Here is a 23063-nt window from a genome sequence, read left to right as displayed (position 1 = left end):
TTAAATAGGATGTCAAAATACTCACTCCATGTGTTTAAGTTCACGGATCATTTGCATGCTACTGGAAACCATCACAAAGGACAATGGTCATGTTTTGTGTAAGAGTGAGGTCTAGTCCATGCACAAGGGTGGAGAAAGAAACAAAAGCTCATGAAGGATTAGACTCCTCATAAGAATGGATGTATTGGGGTGGAAGAAAGAGTCACAAGCTGCTGCCATTTCTTAAATATGGGAGGTAAAAACAAAACCTTTGTTTGTTTTCAAGGTCATCATATAATTGATTATAAACACCATGATTTTATGAAGGCTCTTTGCACAACCGAGCAGGTTTGAGATTTTAAAGTTGTTAATGGCTAATGAAAATATTACTATGGTGTCGGGCTCGGAAAAATAATAAATTTAGGCTTTTGTTTCACCTCAATCGGAGTCCGGATGAGCAAATAGGGGCCAAAATACGAAGATGGATTAAAGTTACGCGCGAATGAAATGTCGTAACTTATATAATGATTGTTTCGAAGGCTAAAAAGGTATTGAAAGAAATTTCAATTTTCTCTTCTAAGATTATAATATCGTAATTAATTATGTAAATATGCGATTAAAAAAACACGGGGTGTTACAGTACATCCCCCTTAAAAGAATTTCGTCCTCGAAATTCACGATAACTAAAGAGGTGCAAACTACCTAATCAAAAAGTTCGGGGTATCTTTCGCGCATGGACTCTTCGGTCTCCCAAGTAGCATGGTCGAGGTTTTGACTTAGCCATCGAACTTTGACCAAAGGTACCGACTTCCTTCTGAGTGTCTTGGTCTCTCGGGCCAGAATTTCCACCGGTCTTTCAGAGTAAAGGAGGTTGGGTTCGATAGCGACTACGTCAGGTGTAATGACATGTGATGGATCGCTTCTATACTTCTGTAGTTGGGACACGTGGAACACGTTATGCACCTTTGATAGGTTTGGTGGTAGCGCTAATCGATAGGCCACTTTGCCAACTTTCTCCAAGATTTCATATGGTCCGATGTACTTTGGGCCGAGCTTCCCTTTTAGGCCAAATCGTCTTACTCCTTTCATTGGTGATACCTTTAGGAAAACATGATCTCCCACGGCAAACTCGATCGGTCTTCGGTGTTCATTGGCGTAGGCTTTCTGTCGATCTTGCGCTGCTTGTAGCCTTTCTCGGATGATCTTAATCTGCTCAATCTGGTCTTGAATAGTCTGAGGTCCTAATGTCAGATGATCGCTGGCATCATCCCAGCATACTGGACTTCGACACTTTCTTCCGTAGAGTGCTTCAAAAGGTGCACAACCCAAACTCGCATGGTGACTGTTGTTGTAGGAGAACTCTATCAAGGGTAGTTGTTTCTCCCAACTGTCATTAAATTCTAGGACACATGCTCTCAGCATATCTTCTAGCGTCTGGATTGTCCTCTCATAAAGGGTAAAAGTGATTTGTCAACGATCTTTGGAACCAGTCGGAGGTAAATTTTATCTCATAAATCAAACGAAGGATCCCCTCAAAAGTTAGAGGAAGATAGCGATAATAGGACGAGCCGAATTGTAAGATACTGTTTTGAGATCCCTAGTTTATAAGAAAATTATTTTTCTTTGGTTTCCATTAGATTTGTTTTTGATTATAATTATTCTTTGTGAGTGCCGTATGTCGTTATATTAATGAATTGTTCTTTTCTCTAAAAAAAAAAAGAATTGAAATGACTCAAAAACAACCCGACTAATATATTAAAACAGACTTGAATCCCGAAATAAACATGCCCGACCCGAATTAACTGAAAATTGCGATGCACCCGAGCTGATCCGACCCAATTAATCCGACCCGTACCCGATCCGACCGATCCGTTTGGCAGGTGTTTTAAAATGCGGATAATGTTTGGTACCTCGGTTTATCACAGTTAACACTGCCATGGCTTCGTGCACTCCTTTCCACCATCCTCTTCATTGTTTCCCTCCAAATACTCAGGTATTCTTCCTCTTTCATGCACGATGAATTTGTTTTTGTTACAGTTCATTAATTATAATTCAAATTTGCAGGTTCACAGTTTCATCAATGGCTTCCCATCAACAAGAAAGTCGTTTAATTCAACATTTGGTTGCAATGTTGATACTATTGTTACACCCACCAAAGCTGTTGCGAATACCGCTTCTTCTCCGCTTCGTCAATCTTCCCACATTTCCGATACTCCTTCCCAGGTACTCCCTCCGCCTCAATCATTTGTTTACTTTTTTTTTTTTTTTTTTTTTTTTGGTGTCAAATAGTCGAATGAGCCACAAAGGCAGTGCAATATCGGGGTGGGAGGATTCGAACCTGGGACGTCGATACCTTTTTTAATTACCGGTGAGCAAAATTCTAACGAAAGATAAACAAATGATTGGCACGGAGGGAGTCTTTAATTTTGCATCAAGTATTAAGAAATCTGTTATGAAGACGGTTAAGTTGGGCAATCAAAGTTAATGTAGAAATATAAATGGGCATGTCAATTGGATTATATGGATTATATTCTCTCCGTCCAAATCATTTGTTTACGTTTTTTTGATTCTATGTGATGGGTATTTTAATCATATGTGAACACATGATTGTGACGAAGGGAGTATTGTTTCACTGGTTGGAATTTGTGGGATTATGTAGATGGAGCTAGCAGACCCGGATTTTTACAAGATAGGATATGCTCGAAGTTTTAGAGCTTATGGTGTTGAATTCAGAGAAGGCCCTAATGGCTTTGGAGTTTTTGCTTCCAAAGATGTTGAGCCCCTTCGTCGTGCTCGTGTAAGATGTTTTCTAATTCCCCTGCGTTTATGCTGCTTGTGCAGGTTTTCTCATGTTTTTCAGCTTTCACTACCCCTTTGTTTGGATGGAGGTATTTTGGGGAGGGGGGAATAGGATTTAAGGGAAACCGTCATTAAAATCAATGGTTTAGCTCGAAACAATGCATTAGTATTTCCCTAAAATGCAACCAATGGATGTTTAAGGTTTAGACTTGTGTTGTTTGTTCGAAAACAGCAGTTTTTGTATCCTATTGAGTGAACCATTCCCAATTTTGGTTCTGAATTTTTCCAAGATCTTGTATCATTATGAGGACATGACTAAAAGACTTGTAATTGCAATTTAGCTTTACGTTTCAACTTGTAGTTTTTTGTGTTTGCTGTCTAAGTGATGTTCAGTCACTCCGTGGCTTATTGGAGAAAAATATATCAGATGTTTAATGGTGAATTTCAAAACTTCCAATGTACTTATGCTGAGTTATATTTTATCTCTGGGTTTGGGTCTTTGGAAAATATCGTGCTTTTGATCTCAAAGTTTAGGATAGTAACAGCACCAATGCTACAATTGTAAATTGGCCGAGTTTGATTCGGAGGCTGCTTTGAACATAAAATTAAGAACTTAACTGTCATTTTCTGAAAAGAGGCTCTTAACCAGCTACTTGAAATTAATAGAGTTTTAGAATGAAGTGATGATATTTCGAAATCAAGGAATCATGCATTTGTCCAACACATATTTCTTGATATAAACAGTCTGCACTTGGTGTTTGACAATTCACAGATGATCATGGAGGTACCACTGGAGCTTATGTTAACAATAAGTAAAAAGCTTCCATGGATGTTCTTTCCAGATATTGTACCTATTGGCCATCCCATATTCGATATCATAAATTCAACTAATCCAGAGGTATTTTTGGTTGATAGCCAAGCTTATTGGTATCCTATAATTTGACTAGGCTTTTATGTGACCCTTCGCGTACACTGCTACTTGTCATGACTATTTGTTTTTTTTTTTCTGACAGACAGATTGGGACTTGAGGTTTGCATGCCTACTATTATATGCTTTCGATCAGGAGGACAACTTCTGGCAGTTATATGGTGACTTCTTGCCAAGCATTGATGAGTGCACTAGCTTGCTTCTGGCAACAGAGGTTTGATTATGAACTTAAGACAAATGTCCTTTATTTGTGCAACTCCATTTACATTCGGAATTCTGTGATTTTAGCTAAATCTTTTTTATTTGCAGTACAATTTGCAATCATCTACTCCGGTAGATGATCAAAGTTGGGGACTATATTTTGACATTGTACATCCATGTATATTTTTGAGAAATCAGTGGTCAGTCCGTCAGTGTTGACATTGATTGACCGTTGGAAGTCAAATGGGGATAATATGAATGGGATCGAGTATTTTGTAAGTGCCACAAGCGCTTTTCAGTTAGACTTGTTCACATTCATCTGCTTCCACAACTCTCACAATGGACAGACTTATATCCATATTTTTGTACAATTTGAAAACAATTACTCCCTTTGTTTTCATAATAAGATCAGTTGTCAAACATTACTTACCTATTAAAGCACGCGTTTGCGAATCACTATTTTTTAATTAATTTCTTGCAAACTCCTTCCTTTTAGAACATTTTTTCATGTCCAACTCTCCCAAACCCATTACCTGGCGAAAAAGTCAACTTTCCATCATTGACCATTAAAACACTTGATTGCTGCAGACAGATGTCAGCAATTAACTTAATCAGGTTTTAGTCCGGCTTTTTGCAATAGTTTTCAATATCTGAGCTATGTGTGTGATTGCTTCAAACAGATGTCCACAATTCCGCATTAGCCATTTATTCTATAATTTCTATTATTGCTTTGCGAATTTCCCAGCAGCATTCTGTACAGTAGGATTACTATCGTTAGTTAACCTATGTAAAATAGTTTGTTGGTGTAAGGGATGGGTATTAGGTATTTTCAGTATCAATCAGTTCATGATAGGAAACCCTATATTCCCATATTATTGCGACTTTGTGAGTACTAATACAAAAATGGTATATCAGTCACAATGGGAGTATCTTTGCGAAGATGCAGGTGTACTTAATGAGTCGCATCCTATTGTTAAAGTAGTGGCACAATTAATGCAACAACAGTTCATGATAGTAATTGTTTTTGGAATAAAAATCATACGAAATTTTTTCTAGGCCATTGTGTTTGGAATCCGGATGATGGGGATTGTTATTAGCAGTGTGTGGAGAAAGCAACATAGCCATATCAATAGATGCCCCCTCTTTTGAGAAAGTGGATGTTTCTGTGTCTTCTTGTCTCCGTCTTGCTCATATACTGCGAAAGATGTGCTACTTTAAGTTGGGATCCCGACTGAACGATTAAACTTGCTAATGCACATGGTTTTGCTGTAATAACCAGTAATCTTATATGCCTTTTATTTGTCACAGGAAGATCTACTGGAGTTGCAGGATGAAAGTCTGGAATTATTGATGAGAGAACAACAACACCGTGCTCTAGAATTCTGGGAAAAGAACTGGGTACTTTGTCTTTCTCCCTTCCAAAACTTTTATGGTAATTTTTATTACTTGCTTACCGCTACATGTTATTTATGCATTCGTTTTCTTTCCTAATAAGTTAATCTTCTTCAGCACTCTGCTGCGCCGCTGAAAATAAAGCGTTTGGCACGTGAGCCTGAAAGATTTATGTGGGCTGTTGGTATCGCACAAACGCGATGCATAAATAAGCAGATAAGGATTGGTGCGTTAGTTCAGGACGCAAACATGTTGGTTCCTTATGCTGGTGAGTTTAAGACCTCTTTTAACTGCTATTCCTATTAGCTCAAAAAATTGTCTAGCCTCTTGAAGAATTCCAAGAATACATGCTTTGTGGTCGAGTCAAGTTTTAAGCCGTTATGTTATCCAAGAGGCTATACATATTATCATCATTGCCTTAGTGTAAAGGCATGATATTAATCTCAGTTTCAACTTTGATTGACCAGCCTGATCTTGGTTTGCTTACTTGTTTAACTTTTATTCATTTGAATTTCTTTTTTGTTATCTTCCCCAATGCTTTGCATTATTTTTTAATCAAAATTTCCTTCACACTTATATCTCCGGTTTAGATATCCTTACAGCTCTCACTCAAAAGGCTTTCCTCGGTTTTTGGTTCTTTTTCTCCTTCTTCCTGTCACAGTTACCTATCTTGCATTCTTGCTCCATTTTACTATCATATTTTCCTGTCTATCTCACATTCTCACTTATTGATCTCCCATCACACAATGTCGGTTTACATGTTTATTCATGTTAGCTACCCGAGTCACTAAGGTTTTGTTATGATTTCAGACTCATGTTTATGTTAATCATCAGCTGACATACGAAAGAATAGAAAAATTAAAAAGTAATACGCTTTCTTCCGTGAATACTTTATTTTGTTAGTTATCTTGCTTTTAATTTGAGATGTTGTGTGCTTATATTGTGCAGACATGTTAAATCATTCTTTTCAACCGAATTGTTTCTTCCACTGGCGTTTTAAAGATAGGATGCTTGAAGTTATGATTAATCCTGGGCAAAAGATTAATAAAGGGGAGGAGGTAAAGTCTTTGTATAATTCTTGTAGAGTTGCATAAAGCAGATGTTGCTGGTGGTTGTTTGAATGGTAGCACGCTGCTGATAGATTAACCGGACTATTGGAAAAATTGTGTATTTTTTTACTCACTCTTATCAAATTAAACCAGATGATAATGTTTGGCATATTTATAGATAGAGGATCACACTTTAAGCTTATTCCCTTGATGGTAATTACAAATGTATTTTTAGACGAAGGAAGGCAATCAGCCACGGAGAAACAAATAAATTTCTGATTGTGCTTCTAGTTTTGGTTAAATATTCACACTTCTTCCCCTCCCTTTATAAAACTCCCGATTGGACATTTCACGGTTTAAGGCTATTTTTGACTTTTCTCTCTCTTGATATAGAATGATAAAAAGTTCGGTCATCAAAAAATTGAAAAGGAGTCATTGTAGTTTTTTGTAATCAGTATTCTACAATGTTCAAATAAGTTTTCACTAATGGAATAGTTTCTATGTTTCTATCATTACTATGAGTAAAGTTGTACATAGCTATGCCATATTTACTTTGCGCATGCAAATTCCCCACAAAAAATGCTTTTTGTGATTGTACTTATGTTTTCCATACCCTCAGATGACTGTGAACTACATGGATGGACAGCAGAATAAAATGCTTATGCAGCGATATGGATTTTCCTCACATGTGGTAATTTCTGGGATCAATATCATTGTGTCTGAACTCTGAATCTTTGTTTTCTTTATTTGTCAAATACCATAGGAATTATACCATAAGTTGTTTGTTACATCAGCTATCAATTTCGGTATGTTTTCTTTTTTCACTTAGTGAAATTCAGTTTCTCCTTTCTTACTTCGGTTTTCCATTATTGTTGCTGTTTTCTATGATTTATTTTCCCACTTGGCCTGATTGTAACTGTTGGAAGTATAAATAACTGAAGTCCTTCTTTACATGATCATTTCTTAGAAAATATTTGTCAAGACGTGACAATGTCAGTCGATTCATACTAGGAGACACAATTAGATCATTTTCTGTCCAACCTATCATAAGTTAAGGACAGAAAAGAAAATAAATTCTGCAATAGAGTTCGAACTTTAGATTTCGTCTTTTTTTCCCCAGACCTTTTTACTTAAAACTCTTATATCATCATGCTTTATAGGAATGCCCACTTTCTAAAGTTGATAGACTTTTTTTACACTATATTTCCACTTATTGATTACTATTATAATTAACCTTTCATTTTCACTTGTTTTAAAAAATCTAATAATTTGTATTTTGTATGCAAGTTTTTATAAAAGAAAAACGAGTTTTTAAATTTTATACCTATAAGTTTATATCGTCTTCATTAGCAGGTGACCTTCCCTTTTCACCCTTATCTCATTTTATTTTTAGGTCCTCAATCGTTCAAAAACGGTTTCAAAGGATGATTCGTGTCAACCGGCCCCAAATTAATTTGTAATTATGGCTTTGATGTTGTTGTAAACATTGTTTTGGAGTATTTGGATGGTCAATTACAACAACAAAGCCTTACTGCAGTAGTCCCAAAATGATGCTAACATTTTATTGCAGTAGTCGCAAAATGTATGCTAACTTGAATATCTTTGTTTGAAACAGTCCAGGGCTTTGTTGTTGTTGCTGACAACTATGCACGTGACAAAAATTATATAGTTTATATAAAGGAACTTAGAGTTTCATGCTATGATCTTAGCCACTTCATAGGAATTGCGCAAATTAAGAATTTACATCTTTTACTGCCGTGTCTCTTAACTCCTACCCCCTTTTTTCTCAAGATAAATCTTTAGTATATGCTCCGATCCTTTTGGACAAGTGTTGAACTTGTCAGTTAGAGTTGTATAAGTGGTAATAGAAAGACATCGAGCGCTCTCAGGACATGTTCTTATGTGTGTTCAACCGTGTCCCAAGGGATCCACTCGTTTAGGAAGCTGTTTGTGCCCTTAAAAGTTAAAAACTGCATACTAGCAGTCATGGTGTCCACCAGTGGGCAACTTTGGTTGAACTATCTAAGAGAATCGTGTTAAATCTGTATCTAATTAAACAATCTGAAATTTTAATCCATCAAATTGAACTCTTTTTTTCTGTTTTTTTTTTTTTTTTTTTTTTTTGGTTTAGAATCTAAAGCTTGCTAAACCTTATATGCAACTATCACTTGAAGGCTTATATGCAACTATCACTTGCTAAACCGATGTTGTTTTGTAGTATGTGGAAACAGTTTGACTGGCTGCAAGTGTTGGATGTGACATGATGTCAAGTCTTGAACACAATGATTATGCGAAAAGTTTCATTTTTTTTTTTTGACCAAAATGAAGTGTCGAATGTCATGTCTTGTTGAAAGGTCGGAGTAGTGACACGCAATACACAGCTAAAGTGAAGTGTCAAAATAACATAGCTTGGAGACTCTTTGTGTGGTTCATGGAGAGCAAAAATAATGTGTGCATTTATGAAGCAAAATATCTCTCTTTTTCATTATCATCTTTCACAATTTGCGGGAGCCATTGAGGCACTGGGGTAATGTTGTTGTTGTTGTTGTTGTTGTTGTATCATCTTTCACAGTTTTCTGTATTTTTGTCCTCAGAACCCTTGGGATGTGATCTCCTTCACCGGAGATTCAAGGATTCATCTGGAGACATTTTTGTCTGTGTTCAACATAACTGGCCTTCCAACAGAATATTATCACAATAGTAAGATACTGCCCTCATTTTTTGTGTTTGTTTTAATGGAACTATAAATCTGTAATAATACTTCCCATTTTTCTACATTTGTTAAATTGGTTGCTTCCCTCTTCGTGCAGGTGAAATAGCTGTAGATGGGGGTAATTTTGTTGATGGAGCAGTAATTGCAGCGGCTAGAACATTGCCTACTTGGTCTGATAGAGATGTTCCTCCAATTCCTAGTGAGGAGAGAAAGGCAGCAAAGGAGTTACAACAACAATGCCAAGAAATTCTTTTCAGATATCCCACAACATCTAAGCAGGATGAACGGATTCTAGGTGATGTGCTGTTCCGATCATATCTAATATCCTCACAAATTTAAAAAAAAAAAAAAAATTCTCCCATCTTATAATTTTTTCTGAGAGCCTAGAAGTTTTTTTGTGTAATCTATTCCGGTCGCGGTTGAAAATCGCACAGTGGCATGTTCGTGTTATGTGTGGGTCATGTTACTCATGTAAGTTGAATAGGTCATGTATTGGCGAAGTATTAGCCTTATTAGTCAGAGTTTGTCTCAAGGGAAGGTCTAAACAAGGACCATAGTTATGAAATTTTTGTTCAGTTAAGGACCTAAAGATTTATCCCATTATTTCCATGGAGCCAACGACTCAATATTCTTTGGTTTTGGATTATGATGGAATAAACAAAATGGCTCACTAAATTGGTAATTTTTGTTTTTGTTGTTGTGAAGTAACAGTCATTCGATACTATTTTTGACACAATTTTCATTACGGGCCATCCCGAACAACCTCGTAACGTTGGTTGGTGGTTGGCATTGGGTAAAGTTGTTTGACTCGTGTCCTTCTGACCCCTCCTTATCCTGCTATTTGCGGAGCCCTTCAGGAAATGGGGTAATGTTTTTATTGTTGTTATTGGCAAGGACCTAAAGTTTCAAATATTCCAATTAACCTGGTCAACACCCAAAAAAAAAAAAATATTCATTTATTTTATTTTGTTCAACAGCTTCAACACCAGATGCTCGGAGAACACTCGAAGCTGCTATCAAGTATGTTTGTTCACTATCTATTATTGCTTTTAGCTTCATGCAACTCATCCCTGGAACAACTTTTTAATCACCTTACAAGTATATTTCACATAATTCTTTTGTCATTCCCAGTGATTTTGAAAAACTCACCTTTTGGTCACTGTACAATGATATTTGTTACCAGTATTTGATCCACGAAATCAAGTAGGTACAATTTTTAAGTTGATATTCATGATCAGTGGCGGAACTAAGATTTGAAGTTAGGGGAGCGAAAAATTTGGAGGGGGACAAACTACTAATTCAATTGAGTAAAGGATAAATAAGAAAAAATTCCAAAATTTTGACTAAAATTTCAATTTTTTCATTGTTTAGCCTCCGCCCGCCTTGTTCTGTCACTACTCATGATAGTATGGAAATAGTTTACTATGTTTACACTGTAAATTCTGTTTATATTTGAAGATATTACACCCAAACCACTTCTCCTATTCCTTGAAATGGCCAAACTATCAAACTGCATTGGATTCATTACAATTCACAAAGCTTCCCTAAGGCCTAATCATGTAATTTAAGCCAGCCTTAGATATGTGACTTTATGTTACAAAAAGTAGCGACACTCGCGCAAATCCTCTTAACCTGAAAAGTGAAAACTAAACAGAGTAACTAACACAGCTCTCATAGATGCATCACTAAATCCTTTCAAGCAAACGCGTTAAACTCCTCTAGAATTTATATTTTGTAGAGTTGATAGTACTTGCCACAAATTGTAAAAGGAATAACATATAAAAAAGCGTATTTATAAGTACACATAAAATGATTTTGATCTTAATATGTACTTACATTCCACCCAAAAAAAAGTACACATAAAAAAGAGTAAATATTTTCTTTGCCATTTTTGGGGTACTCCATCATGTAGAGTTATTTTACAACTCTAATTATTAACATATTGTTGCTTTGTTAATTGTTAATAATCACAGGTACCGGCTTCACAGAAAGTTGTTCTTACAGAAAGTTATTGATGCATTGGATATATATCAAGATAAAATATTATTCTAAGGTCTGTTACAAGGATCCACCCGCTGGTGGCCACCAGCGTGGAGAGAGGATCAAACATGATCTTTAAACGTTTATCTAATGTTATCATGCAATAGCTTGAAAGCGTTTCTCCGGGATGGAACATACGGTCAAAATATTCTCCAAAAGACGATCCTAACAGGATAAACGAACTATCAACTGGTGTACACTTGGGTGTGACTTCGGAAAGATGACTGTCCATGCGCAAGGGCAAATATAAAAATGCAGGTAGTATGCGGGGGCAAGATAAGGTAAAACTCCCAGGGAAAAGAACATGTATGAAAGCTCTATAATAGTTTCAGCCGTTTATGTTAACATAGCCGTATTTAGTTAATAGGTACTCCGTATTATTGTTAATGCTAGATGTTAGGAAGCTACGACTAAAGTCGTGCACATGTAAATTCCCCTTCCAATGCTGGATGAAGAGATGAATCCTTTTTTTTGTTGTGGATTATATGATTCTTGATACATGTGCTTAACAACATTATAGGTTTAGACTTGGAAGAGACTTGATAAACCCGGGTATCTCAAAATAATTTCATGCAGAGAGATCTGTAATTTGTAGGCTGAATCAGTTTCTCTATTTGTTTTTTGGAACGAGCTTATAATGGTGACATTTCTGAGGAACCGAGAGCAAGAACAGCTGCTCAGTTTACTAGTGACTGATTTGTGTTCTGAAATCCTTCAAATGGCGGAAAGCTCAGGCAGATTAGGGCGCTTTCACTTAATAACAGGAACGCGTTGTACATACAATTAATAATTCTCCCCCAAAAAATAACAATATTCGTCCGCAAGAAAAGGGTACGCAATATTTTGCAAATTTTACAAAGCTCCCCGCGAATTCATATGTCAATGAGTCCAGATATCCATGTAATCACTGTCCATGTTTGATCTAAGCCCGCATGATCTCCTCTATTTGTTCTTCTTCTGATCCTTCATTACTTTCATTCCATAATTCATCGTCCATGTCTTCATCTTCCGTGTATTCATCTTCATCGTCCATGTATTCATCTTCATCTCTGTTTGAAGCATTAAAAATCGTTTTCCATGAACATAGATTAAAGAAAACAAACCGGCTCTTCCGTAAGATAATCCTACGATATCCTATTACAAAGCCGTTATTTATTAATTAAAATAGCCACTTATCGGACTCTTTTTAAAAATGACTTTTGCATTCAATCATTACCAAGTCTCCAGGGAAAAAAAAAAACAATAGGTATCGCCGTATCGTGACAATAGGTCACGGATTCGGATCCCCCTCCCCCTATATCGTACTGGCCTGGCGCCTCATTTGACACAAAAAAAAAAAACTCCCAAAACTGTTTTTATCGAACTACACAGTACATCATTCTACTGGTTTTCAATATCCTACCGAGTATTTGACGAGTCCCTCTTCTGTTCGTTTTCATTTCAAGCGCCAAGCTTAATCGTTAAAAATTAAAAGGGTACTTTATTCATTCCTTCCCTTTTAAGTACAGTCAATATCTCTTCACTCTTTCTTTGAATCAAGTAATTTAACGAGAAAGGGATGAGGATATTTTCTTTGATTTTTGTTAGGATTATTTCCACTTGGTGCCCTCAGGTTTGGCCTAATTCCACTTTAGTGTCATGAGGTTTGCATAATTTCACATTGGTGCCCTGAGGTTTGGACTACTTCTCACTTTGATAATGGATATACATAACATTTTTAGTATTTTATAGTATAATAAATATATTTTGAGCATAATAAATCAAGCATTTTTTTGCAATATTATGTTGATTATTCTATTTTGTATTTAATTTAATATCCTATTTTGCACTTTATTTCACTTCGAATGTAATTAATTAAGATAAAAAAGATGACTATTACATGTTTTGGGTCACCAAAATGAAATTTTATTCAAAACTTAGGTCACCAAAGTGGAAATAAAACAAAATCTCAGGTCACCAAAATGGAATTATCTAAACCTCGGACACCAAAGTGGAATTAGCCCAAACCTCAGGGAACCAAAGTGGAAATTTTCCTTTTTGTTATTAACTTGGATTGGGGTAAAAAACTAAATCCCTTCGACAAACTAATATTGTACTCCCTCCTATTCACTAAGATGTTCCACAATTTCGAAAATGGCAAATTCACTAAGTTCTTCCACTTTCCTTATTAGTCTATTATTTGTGGTTTTTATGACTTGTGACCCCACATTCTCTCTCTTATTTTCATTGTCCTCCATTTTCCACCACAAATCTCCTTCCTCTTAAAAACTCCCCAAAAGGTAATGTGGAAGATCATAGTGAATCGGAGGGAGTACCTATCTTAAAAGGTAAACACCATTGCTCCATTACCCCTTTCTTCCTGCCCCTCGACTCCATCCCCCTTCCATGCTATCGGAAAAAAATAGACCCGAATGTTAAAAAAAAAAAAAAACATGAAAAAATATAGAGTAGATACCTTGTGGGGCACAGGTAGAGGTTCCCTAACAAGTGTTCCAGCTCCTCATTTGCACGCTTTGAATAATCACTTTCGTCAATTTGCAATTCACTTAGTTCGGGTGCTTTTATTCCTCCAGGTGAGAAGGACTTCATGCTAGAGCAGCTATCAATAAAAACGGCCTCCAAAAACGGCAATTCCAAAATATCATCATGTTTTGGATTTCCGAGTGCAAACCACTTCATTTTGCGGCAACCCTTTAGATTCACCTCACTTAATCTGGGTGCTGACAAAGGGACAGATAAAATTGACAACAGCATTGGGCAGGATTCAATGTTCACACTCTCCAAAGACGGCAACTCTTGAAAATCTTTCATTTTTTCTGACAGAAAATACTTTACTTTGCGGCAATACAATATCTGCAACTTTTCTAGTTTTGGAGCTATAAAGGGTCCTGAACAAAATGACCGCATTTTATTACAGCGCATTAGTTGAACCTTTTCGAGTGATGGAAAGTGTAACGCGGTGTTAGGTTTTGAGGCAAAATTGGTTATACCCAACTCCTCCAAAATCAAGTTTTTAAGGTGTGGGAACACATAAACTCTGTCTGCTCCATCCCCTACCAGTTCATCCATGAGTACTACTTTCATGTTTTGACAACCGATAATCTCAAGACTTTGAAGTAGCTGCAGTTGTTCCCGACCTCTAATAAATAGATCAGCTGTGAATGTGTAAGTCCAACTTAAATCACTTAAACATAGGGAGCGAAGATTTGTCAGTAGATGCAGTGGTATCATATTCAGTTTGGGCACATTACTCAACATTAGGCTTGACAGCCGCCCACATAAACTTATAGCTCCATCGTCGTCTTCATTTTCAAACAATTCTTCCAAGGAATCGCAACCATCAATAGACAGGTCTTCCAATTTCACAAGCTGGGAATATGTCCATAGAACCTCACTACTTGTCGTTACAGTCGAGAACAGAATTTTGATATCACAGAATTGCACCACTAGGAGATGAGTCAAATTATGGGAGATAAAGGGTGGAATGGAAGCCAATCCACGGGTCTGACCAAGTGTTAACTTTTGCAATTTTGGAACGGGGTTTATAGAGATGATTTCACTTCCACTTTTTCCCTGCACATCTGATGTACACCAATTCCACAAGCTCACAACTTGGTTTGAAACATTCTGCACATTCAGTTCCTCTAAGCACGGAAATTCAATCTGCAAATTGATTAACAACAATGTTTTATTAAGCTACATGTAATAACAAAAACAATGCTGCCAGCCGCCACCCGCAAGGGTGGAGTTTAGTGGCTAAAACTTGGGTAAATCTCCAGGGTTTAAGGTTCAAGCCTCCCCAAAAGCGATTTTGTGGAGTATTTATGGCCTGAGGCTATGCCTTTGAGACTTTTAGACTTTGAGCCTGCCACTCTCGGGTGGCTAACTTGATAGTTGATATACATGGTTTCCAGGCTACCCGTATACTCGGTGGGTTTACCCACTGCGCACCAAAGATAACGTTTTGTTGACAAACAATTACCTGGTCAGAGAATAATGCTGTGGAGTTTTCTGATCCGTCAAAAGCCATCATACTATGAAAATCCGAAAAGGTCAACGATTTCAAAAGAGGGAACTCAAGTTTATAAGTTCCTCCATAGAACCTTTCAAGATTGGATAAACCACCCATGGAAAGCTGTTTCAATAGGGAAAATGTGATGGCATGTTCACGAACTTCGTCCACTTGTGTCTCTTTCGTTATGACTTGTTGTAACTTTTTACAATGTCTTACTGACAATTCTTCAAGTTGCACAAGTGTAGCAAATATAGATGGGGAGCCGAGGCTCTCCAATTCCGCACAAAAACAAATATCCACAAGTTTCAGGTTCTGAAAGCCAGAGACATGGCATGCTTTACTCCAGAGCGTAGTGGTTTTATTATTAGAGGTCAACCGCAATGTCTCAAGCAATGGAAATATGATCTGTCACATATTAAAAGATTAGATGTTCGACACTGCTATGAGCTTATGCATATTAACAAGTGCAAAAACACGGTAACACTACCACCTAGCTAACTAACAAGATGTCACATTTCATGCACCAACTCAAGTGAAATGTTGAACCCACAAGGATACAGGAACAGTGTTAAAGCTATTAATTAAAAGGGATTTGGGATTTAATTAGTTAACTAACATAATTAAACTAACGCAATTAAACTAACAAACATATATGCACCCCTGATTTAAAAACTGACATACTCCGTAGTATAAAGGCCTAGATGAACTTCACTTTGCAAACTACAGCCAACAAAATTCTCGTCTTCAACCTCACTTAGTCGCTTTGCTTTCCTTCCTTTACCACCAAACTAAATTCTGATTCACATCAATGTATCAAACCATTTGAGACTATTATCCTTTTCAACACCCTCGGACACTCCTTTAGAAATAAACATAGATTTTTCATCAAAGGTAACATCCTTGCTAATAATAACACGACCCTCGTGACGGAGACCAAATCTTGAACCCCTTAACTCCATCTCCATATCCTAGAAAGCACCCCTTCCTTGCCCTTGGATCCAACTTAGTCTTTTATATGATAATAAGCTACACATCCAAAGACTCTTGTAAGTGTAGAATATTAAGTTGCCTATGTTATGGTGGGCATACTAGGTAATGAGTAGTGACATGATGGGATGTGGCCAATAGGTTGAGCGGAGTTGAAGCTTTTGGGTGAAATTTTATTATTCGTGGAATTAGAAGGTTACCTCTCACAGTTAATAAAGTTCGCCCAAAAGCTTCAACTCCGCTCAACTATTGGCCACCTCCGGTCATGTCATTTGTGAAGAATCACATGTAGGTCTCCCACATCGGAGAAATAGAGAAGAGTGATCCAGCTTATAACCCAAGGGGCTACTCCTCCCATTGTCAATTGGTTTTGGGATGGAACCTCCTCGGACTTGTGAACTGGACACTCTCTCCAATTGTAGTTTTGAAACATAATTAGTTTACCAGGGTAAATCAAATTTTAAGAAACTTACACGACATACAAATGTGTATAAAGCATAAAGAGAGTATTCCCACAGACCTTGGCATGGAAGAAAGGTTGGTTTGCTTGCGCACCTTCATCAAAGGTCTCTGCACCCCCCAATACGCTTGACAGACTTGCGACCTTGTCGAGCTTAAGTGATTTTAATAGATGCAACCCAACATTATATGTTTCTTGTACTACAACCTTCTCAGATGACACAAATGGATCATCAATAACAATGAATTTCAAAGATTCACAATCATAAATATCAACCTCTGCCAAGTTAAGTGGAAGGATAGTTAGAGGTAACCCATACATTAACTTGGGCAAACTCATTAGAATGAGGTGTTGTATGTTAGAGAATATTCCTGCTGGAATTTTCCCATTACAAATCATCTCTAAGTTCTTCATAGCGTATAGCCGTAAGAACTTCAAATTCGCAAAGGCCATGAATTCATTCTGCTTGCTTGAGCTGATTATAAATTTGACATATTCGCAGTATTTTAGATCTAAAGAGTGTAAATCCTGGAAGCCTTCTTCATCCCATTGAGGGACAATATTTTCAGTGAGATTTCCACAGCCTATTGCTTGCAAACAATCAATTTTCTTAAGTAAAGCTTTTAAACAGTTGTTTCGACTTGTATCTATATTTTCCAACTTCAATGAACAAAGGAATGACTGTGATGTATCCATACCCCATTTATTAAAACCGCCAACATGTATTTTGAATTTCCCCAGTTGTTCGACGAGTTGGCTGTCATGTAACATTTGAATTTGTTCAGATTTTGGTACCTCCATTTCAAGCACAGTCAAGTGGGACAACTTATTAAGCTCAGCCAGATGTGCCTTGTTATCTACTTCTCCATCGTTGGCTTCTGTATTCATGTATGCCCAATCATTGAAACTATTGAACATGTAAAGCCCTTCCAAACGAGAGAGACGCGATAAGATGTTAGCTGGGATGCTAATCCTACCCTTACACCCTCCCATATCCAATAACCGAAGTTTGCACAACTCCCCAACTTCATTAGCTAACTCTTCTAAACTCGATTCGCGCAAACTAAGAACAAGAAGGTTCACCAGCCTACCAATTATTTTAATATCTTTCAACTGACAATGGTGTAAATGCAATGTTTTGAGACGCTCCAGTTGTCCCATTGATTCTGGTAATCCCAGCTTAAAGTTCATGTTTGACAAACTTAGAACCTTCAAATTTGTCATTCCTCCAAAGAAATCAGAAGCAAGAGATGTTAATGATACATCACCTTTCAATAGCAAGATCTCAAGCAAAGGAGCCTTTACCCCACTCAGACAAGAAAAATCATGGCCGGACAGCAATGACATGGCTGTGAACTTCGCCAAAGTCTCCTCACACATCCAACGAGGAATACTTTCAACCAGGGTCATACGATCCTTGCCTGTCGGATGTAGCAAATCGTTATCCACAATCAATCAAAAATCTTCTATTTCAAATGAGTAAAAAGCCTAACCTTTTGATAAGCTCTAAAATTATTTTTTTTTTAAAAAAAGACATCAATTTACCCGCCATGTTAGAATGCCTCCCTCAACTGACGGGGCGAGGCGTTAGAATGTACATGAGAACACAGCCTCTCTAAGCAACAGAATACAAAGAGTGGATATTTCTCGATAACCCAAATTGAAAATTACGTCTCAACTGCATTGAATGATCGCTACTTCATAGTAAAAAGAATCACTACCACCTTTAGTGAGTCATTTTGCTATATTCCACCATAATATAAAACTAAAGAATAGTAAATCTTTGTCTCCTTAGGAAAGATGTATATATATATGTGAACTCAAAAAATTGTTATAGTTGCCTTTTTTTTCCGCTCTCATGCTACGCCAAACTCTTATGTCACAATGTGCAAGTTGGAGATTCTTCTAAATTTTATAAACATGAAAAGGGATCAGGTAGCAAAATAACCTTTTTCAGCAAACATAATAGCCGATGCTCGAACAACGTCATGAATCCTGACTTGCCCATTCGATTCATCGCTTAGTAATAAAGATGAAGACACAAGTTCGTTAGCCCATCCAGTTGCTTGTTCCTTGGCTTCCAATACGTTGTTCACACGCTGAAATAAATCCAACCCAATGCCATATCTCATCAAGTCATCGATGGATACAGCTGAATCAAGAGGGGAAAGACAAGCAAGGAAGAAAAATATTTTTTTTTTCTTCATTTTCCATAAGCTTGTAACTTGTTCCTAGAATTGAGTATGTCTCCCGGTACTCGGTGCTAACTTGAGTTGAGATAGGTTTTTCTGACTCCTCTGCAAATTGACACCACGTTGGCAAATCTTTACCCCTTAAAGCACTGGCTGCTGCAACAATTGCAAGAGGTAAGCCTCCACACTTCCTTAACAATCTATCTACCAAAGGTTTATAATCTCCACTATCTACTTTCTTTCCAGATTGATTTTCAAAAAGATCTGTTGCTTCTTTGTTGTTCAACATGCCCACCTCAAACATATTAGAATTTTGAATATCCATGGCCCTGCATACTTGCCTTTCTCTTGTTGTAATCAAGAGTTTGCAACAAAAGTCTTTTGTACTTCCGCGAGGAATCCCCACTTCATCTAACTTAATTTTCTTCCATATGTTGTCCAAGACTATGAGTATTTTCTTTTTTTTCTCCGATTTCAGTCCATTATAGAGTCTGAGTGCCCTTTGAGCTATTGTGTGCACATCATCCAACGGCAAGTTAATTCCTTCAGCAATTTGATCTTGAATGCCTTTAATATTTGGAGCTTCTGAAACCTCAACCACAACTGTTTTATCAAACATCTCACTACCTCTTTTATAGGCAACTTCTTTTGCCAACGTTGTTTTTCCTGCACCCATAACAATAATCATTTAAATTTAGCTAACCAATGTTTTCAAACTATATGCAAATTTGATGGTAAGATATATAGAACTATAGGTGCAACTTCGGTCATATACTCGATTCACTCAAGGGATTAGGAACAGGAAAACAAAGGACCGTAAATGTGAAGTAAAACAAATGAATAGAAAATATACCTGAGCCACCCATCCCAAATACACCAACAACATTAACTTGATCAGCTTTTAAAGCTGTCAAAACTTTGTGCAGAAGTTCTTCTCTAGATTCTAAGCCTTCCATGAAGTCATTGGAAATGTTTTCAAGTTCACATGCTCTTTTAAGCCGAGTCACAGGCCCCACAGGACAGCTCTGAATCAAAGAGTTGATAGCCTTGGCCATAATTTCAGCTCTGAAACGAATGAAACAGCAGCCACAGTACCTGTGTGGTCTGGCTTTGTCTTCAATCTGATCAGACCCCAAACTACTATTCAAAGCATCCATCACATGCAACCCTAAATTTGCACCATCTGGTAGGCTCTTCTTAAAATTTTCATCATCCAGGAAGGCCATCATGCTCCCCATATGTTTACGCCAAATCCCAACTTTCTCTTTGACGATACTTGTGTCAACTGGTTGGACGTCGTCATCCTTGTCATGTTTCATGAGTAGTAATTCCTCTTCATCGCCATCATTATGTTCAATCTCTTTTCTACTAATACCCTCGGCTTTACTCAAAATCTTGTCCATCTCGTCATTATCTTTCCTGAGCTTCTCAAGATCGAATTCGTTTAACAGTTTAACTGCAGCAACAGCCCCATCATCCTTTTTTATAAACTTCATAACCTCCTCAGCGGTATCTTTCATCACTTGACTCGCTATTTTGGCAACTTTCTTATAATCAGCATCAACAACTTCCCCATCGCCAACCTCTCTATCACACTTTTTCTTCACCACTTGAACTATAATGTCAAAAATCTCCCTATCCTCTTTCAAGAGATTCTTCATAAAGCGTGGTTCCATCATTTTCACCGCAATTTCAGCCACACGGTCTTCTTTCATAAGCTCCTTCATTTCTTCCCTCTCAATCAGCTCATGCAAACTTTTCACCCAATTCGTAGCTTCTCTTGTAATCAGTCGCAGTCTCTCCTTCCCTTCCGTTACTTTTGCATCTATGTCTTGCTTCTTTGAACATAATATTTTAAGCTCTATGAGCAGATTACTCATGTTCTCGTCATAACTCCCGATAAAACTCAGGTACTCTTGCACCCTGTCGACAACCAAAGTTTACCTATATTTCTAATTCTACCTAGGGCCTATCGATCAATTTTACCTATATTTCTAATTCTAGTAAAAAAAATTACTCTTTCCCAAAAAGCTTGCCTGAGGCCGTTGGTCAGCTTGTGCTTAGCTCCATCCCGCCCGTCGACAGTGGAAAAAACACATTAGTTACAACTCATGCGACTTACAAACAAAAGTAGGTTTTTAGTTGCTCAAAAACACATGAATTGAAATTATCTACGAACTATCCTTCAAAATGGAAGAAGTTCTTTAGTAAGAGCCAATAGGGCATTCCTAGTTTGTCCCCGAATTTTTCTAATTTAACAAAAGTAAGTTTTTAGCTGCCCCAAAACACAAGTAATTCTTACGACGAACCAAACAACTCCTTAATTTAGAATTTACGAAATTGTTTCTAATTTAACCTATAGCATTTCTAGTTTGTCCCCGAATTTTTTCGCCACTAACTACAAATAAGGATGCCTTTACTGGTCAAATGGAAGCCACACTCTATGTTACTCCTGATACTTCACTTAGCTGTCGTGTTGCGTGTCCGACATGATACCGACACTTCAACCCTTCACTTTAGACCTAAAAATTGAAAAACTAGCAGAAAATGGCCGTGGCATGTATCAGACACGACACCCGTGTTGAAGAGTCGGGGCAACACAGGCCACACTAGAATTCATAGAGTAGCAAATGTACAGATGCGAAGAGTAGTATAACTATTTAACTGTACTACTGGCCTACTGGGGGAAATCAGTAACACAGTAACAGTGACAGATAAAAATTGAGAATGACAAAGCTGATAAAAATTCATATAGTATATAGCAATGGTCAACAAAAACCTTCAATTATTTCATACTCCCTCCGTCCCGGTCATTCGTTTAACCTTTTCCATTTATGGGTGTCTCGTTCATTTGTTTACCTTTCTATATTTAGGGTATTTTTTAAGGGAAATTTGATCATCCACATCATTTAGGCCTTGTTTGGATATCAAAATAGAAGGGAAAGGGAAGGGATGGGGAAGGAGGGAAGAGAAAGGGAGGGAAGGGAAGGGGAGGGAGAATGGTGGTGGTCATTTTCCTTCCAAATCTTGCCTTTGTTGGAGGGGAAATAATTTGGCTTGGAGGAGGGAAATGGAGGGATCTAATTTCCCTCCCCTCCAAATCCCTCTACCTCCATCTTGCTAACCAAACAAAGGATTTCTCATCCATTCAAATCCCTCCCCTTCCTTTCCCTCCAAATCCCCCTATCCAAACGCATCCTTATTGTCCATTTGTCACGCAATTACAACACCCACGAATGGTCCTCTCCTTGGTCTTTGTGCCAAAACTAAAGGTAAATAAATGACAGGGACGGAGTAGGAAGTAAGATGAAGCAGTGATCCAACAAACATCAAATTATGCTACAACAAAAGCAATACGGAGTACCAATGGTTAAAGCAATTGCATGCCGTACGAAGGAGAATGAAGTGGAATGACTTGCATGTTGCTTGATGGAGTCATTCGTCGATCGAGATTACACAGTGCCGTTGGTTCTTGTACAGATAATAGGATCATCAAAACCTGCAAAACAAATAATGATCAAATACACAAATAATGTTCTAATAATCCAAGAAATAATCGACCCTAATCACCCTATTTTATCAAGCTTCAAATAAGAACAACACAACTCTAAGATGAAACTAGTTTTATACGTGCAAAAAGTTAGGAGCATCACTTTCTGAATTTCTAGACACGCCTCTTAAGTTTTTTCGGAACAAAAAAAATGAGTATTTTGGGTAAAATGTGAAACTTCGAGGACACCGTCTGCATTTTCCCAATTTCTGATGATTTTTTTTGGGAGGATAAAAAGTGAAAACGATAAATATTTTTTTTATTGTATTTCTATGTTGTGCCAACTTTTTACTTTAAGGACACACGTTAAAAAACATATAAGGAAAGATTTTCAGCATAATTTCATTTTTACTCATATGTATAAAAAAAATCAAAAGTTGATTAGAACCGAAAAACATAAATGAAAACGAACATAAACCGCTCTTCCCGCGAAAATACATGCACCCCGATCAACCGGGTTATGACTTCGACCAGGGCCGCATCATTTCTCCAAGTATGCAGTGACCCCGATCCATCGTCGTGCCCAAAACAAAACCAAAGGCACCTCAGTCCACGGGGTCGTGACAAAAACCAAAGGGAGCCAAGATAGCAGCCATTGCGGTCTACCGAGGACGAGATAACCAAGATCAAATGCCCGAATATAAAAAACGATTTTAATGTTTGATCATTAAATTAGTGTGAATTCCGAATTAGTCCACCTTTTTGAGCCAAACCCCAATTATACTAAAGGAATAGTTTGGTTACCCATTAAATTACAC

General features: G+C 37.4%; 2 protein-coding genes across 2 annotated transcripts; one reads left to right on the top strand and one right to left on the bottom strand.

The window, feature by feature from the left end:
* The first annotated feature begins 1870 nt into the window (after window positions 1–1870).
* LOC141599516 (protein PLASTID TRANSCRIPTIONALLY ACTIVE 14) lies at window positions 1871–11613 on the top strand. The gene is made up of 13 exons (XM_074419550.1): window positions 1871–1972; window positions 2044–2202; window positions 2639–2776; window positions 3551–3676; window positions 3792–3920; window positions 5216–5305; window positions 5417–5567; window positions 6248–6357; window positions 6968–7039; window positions 8943–9048; window positions 9159–9356; window positions 10039–10081; window positions 11035–11613. The coding sequence occupies exons 1-13, from the start codon at window positions 1916–1918 to the stop codon at window positions 11111–11113; spliced, it is 1458 nt and encodes a 485-aa protein (XP_074275651.1). The 5' UTR covers window positions 1871–1915; the 3' UTR covers window positions 11114–11613.
* A 207-nt stretch (window positions 11614–11820) lies between these two features.
* LOC141599508 (uncharacterized) lies at window positions 11821–20825 on the bottom strand. The gene is made up of 6 exons (XM_074419539.1): window positions 19609–20825; window positions 18512–19421; window positions 16624–17984; window positions 15084–15521; window positions 13557–14764; window positions 11821–12150 (listed from the first exon to the last, which is right to left on the bottom strand). The coding sequence occupies exons 2-6, from the start codon at window positions 18768–18770 to the stop codon at window positions 12024–12026; spliced, it is 3393 nt and encodes a 1130-aa protein (XP_074275640.1). The 5' UTR covers window positions 18771–19421; window positions 19609–20825; the 3' UTR covers window positions 11821–12023.
* Window positions 20826–23063: the final 2238 nt, after the last annotated feature.

This window comes from Silene latifolia, chromosome 1 (assembly GCF_048544455.1).
Source record: "Silene latifolia isolate original U9 population chromosome 1, ASM4854445v1, whole genome shotgun sequence".
In the NCBI taxonomy this organism is placed as follows: Eukaryota; Viridiplantae; Streptophyta; class Magnoliopsida; order Caryophyllales; family Caryophyllaceae; genus Silene; species Silene latifolia.
Note: the sequence above shows the minus strand (reverse complement) of the source record. Positions and strands in the feature narration are given on the sequence as shown.

What these genes read in the sequence shown, in the direction of transcription:
- LOC141599516 (XM_074419550.1), top strand. Translation starts at nt 1,916, where the DNA reads ATGGCTTCGTGCACTCCTTTCCACCATCCTCTTCATTGTTTCCCTCCA. An exon ending in TTTCCGATACTCCTTCCCAG is followed by an intron (nt 2,203 to 2,638) that starts GTACTCCCTCCG and finishes GGGATTATGTAG; the next exon opens with ATGGAGCTAGCAGACCCGGA. An exon ending in AACAGAATATTATCACAATA is followed by an intron (nt 9,049 to 9,158) that starts GTAAGATACTGC and finishes CTCTTCGTGCAG; the next exon opens with GTGAAATAGCTGTAGATGGG.
- LOC141599508 (XM_074419539.1), bottom strand. Translation starts at nt 18,770, where the DNA reads ATGAAGAAAAAAAAAATATTTTTCTTCCTTGCTTGTCTTTCCCCTCTT. An exon ending in TATTATGTTTGCTGAAAAAG is followed by an intron (nt 17,985 to 18,511) that starts GTTATTTTGCTA and finishes TACATCCGACAG; the next exon opens with GCAAGGATCGTATGACCCTG. An exon ending in CTCTACCTGTGCCCCACAAG is followed by an intron (nt 12,151 to 13,556) that starts GTATCTACTCTA and finishes TGCTTCAAACAG; the next exon opens with AGATGAAGATGAATACATGG.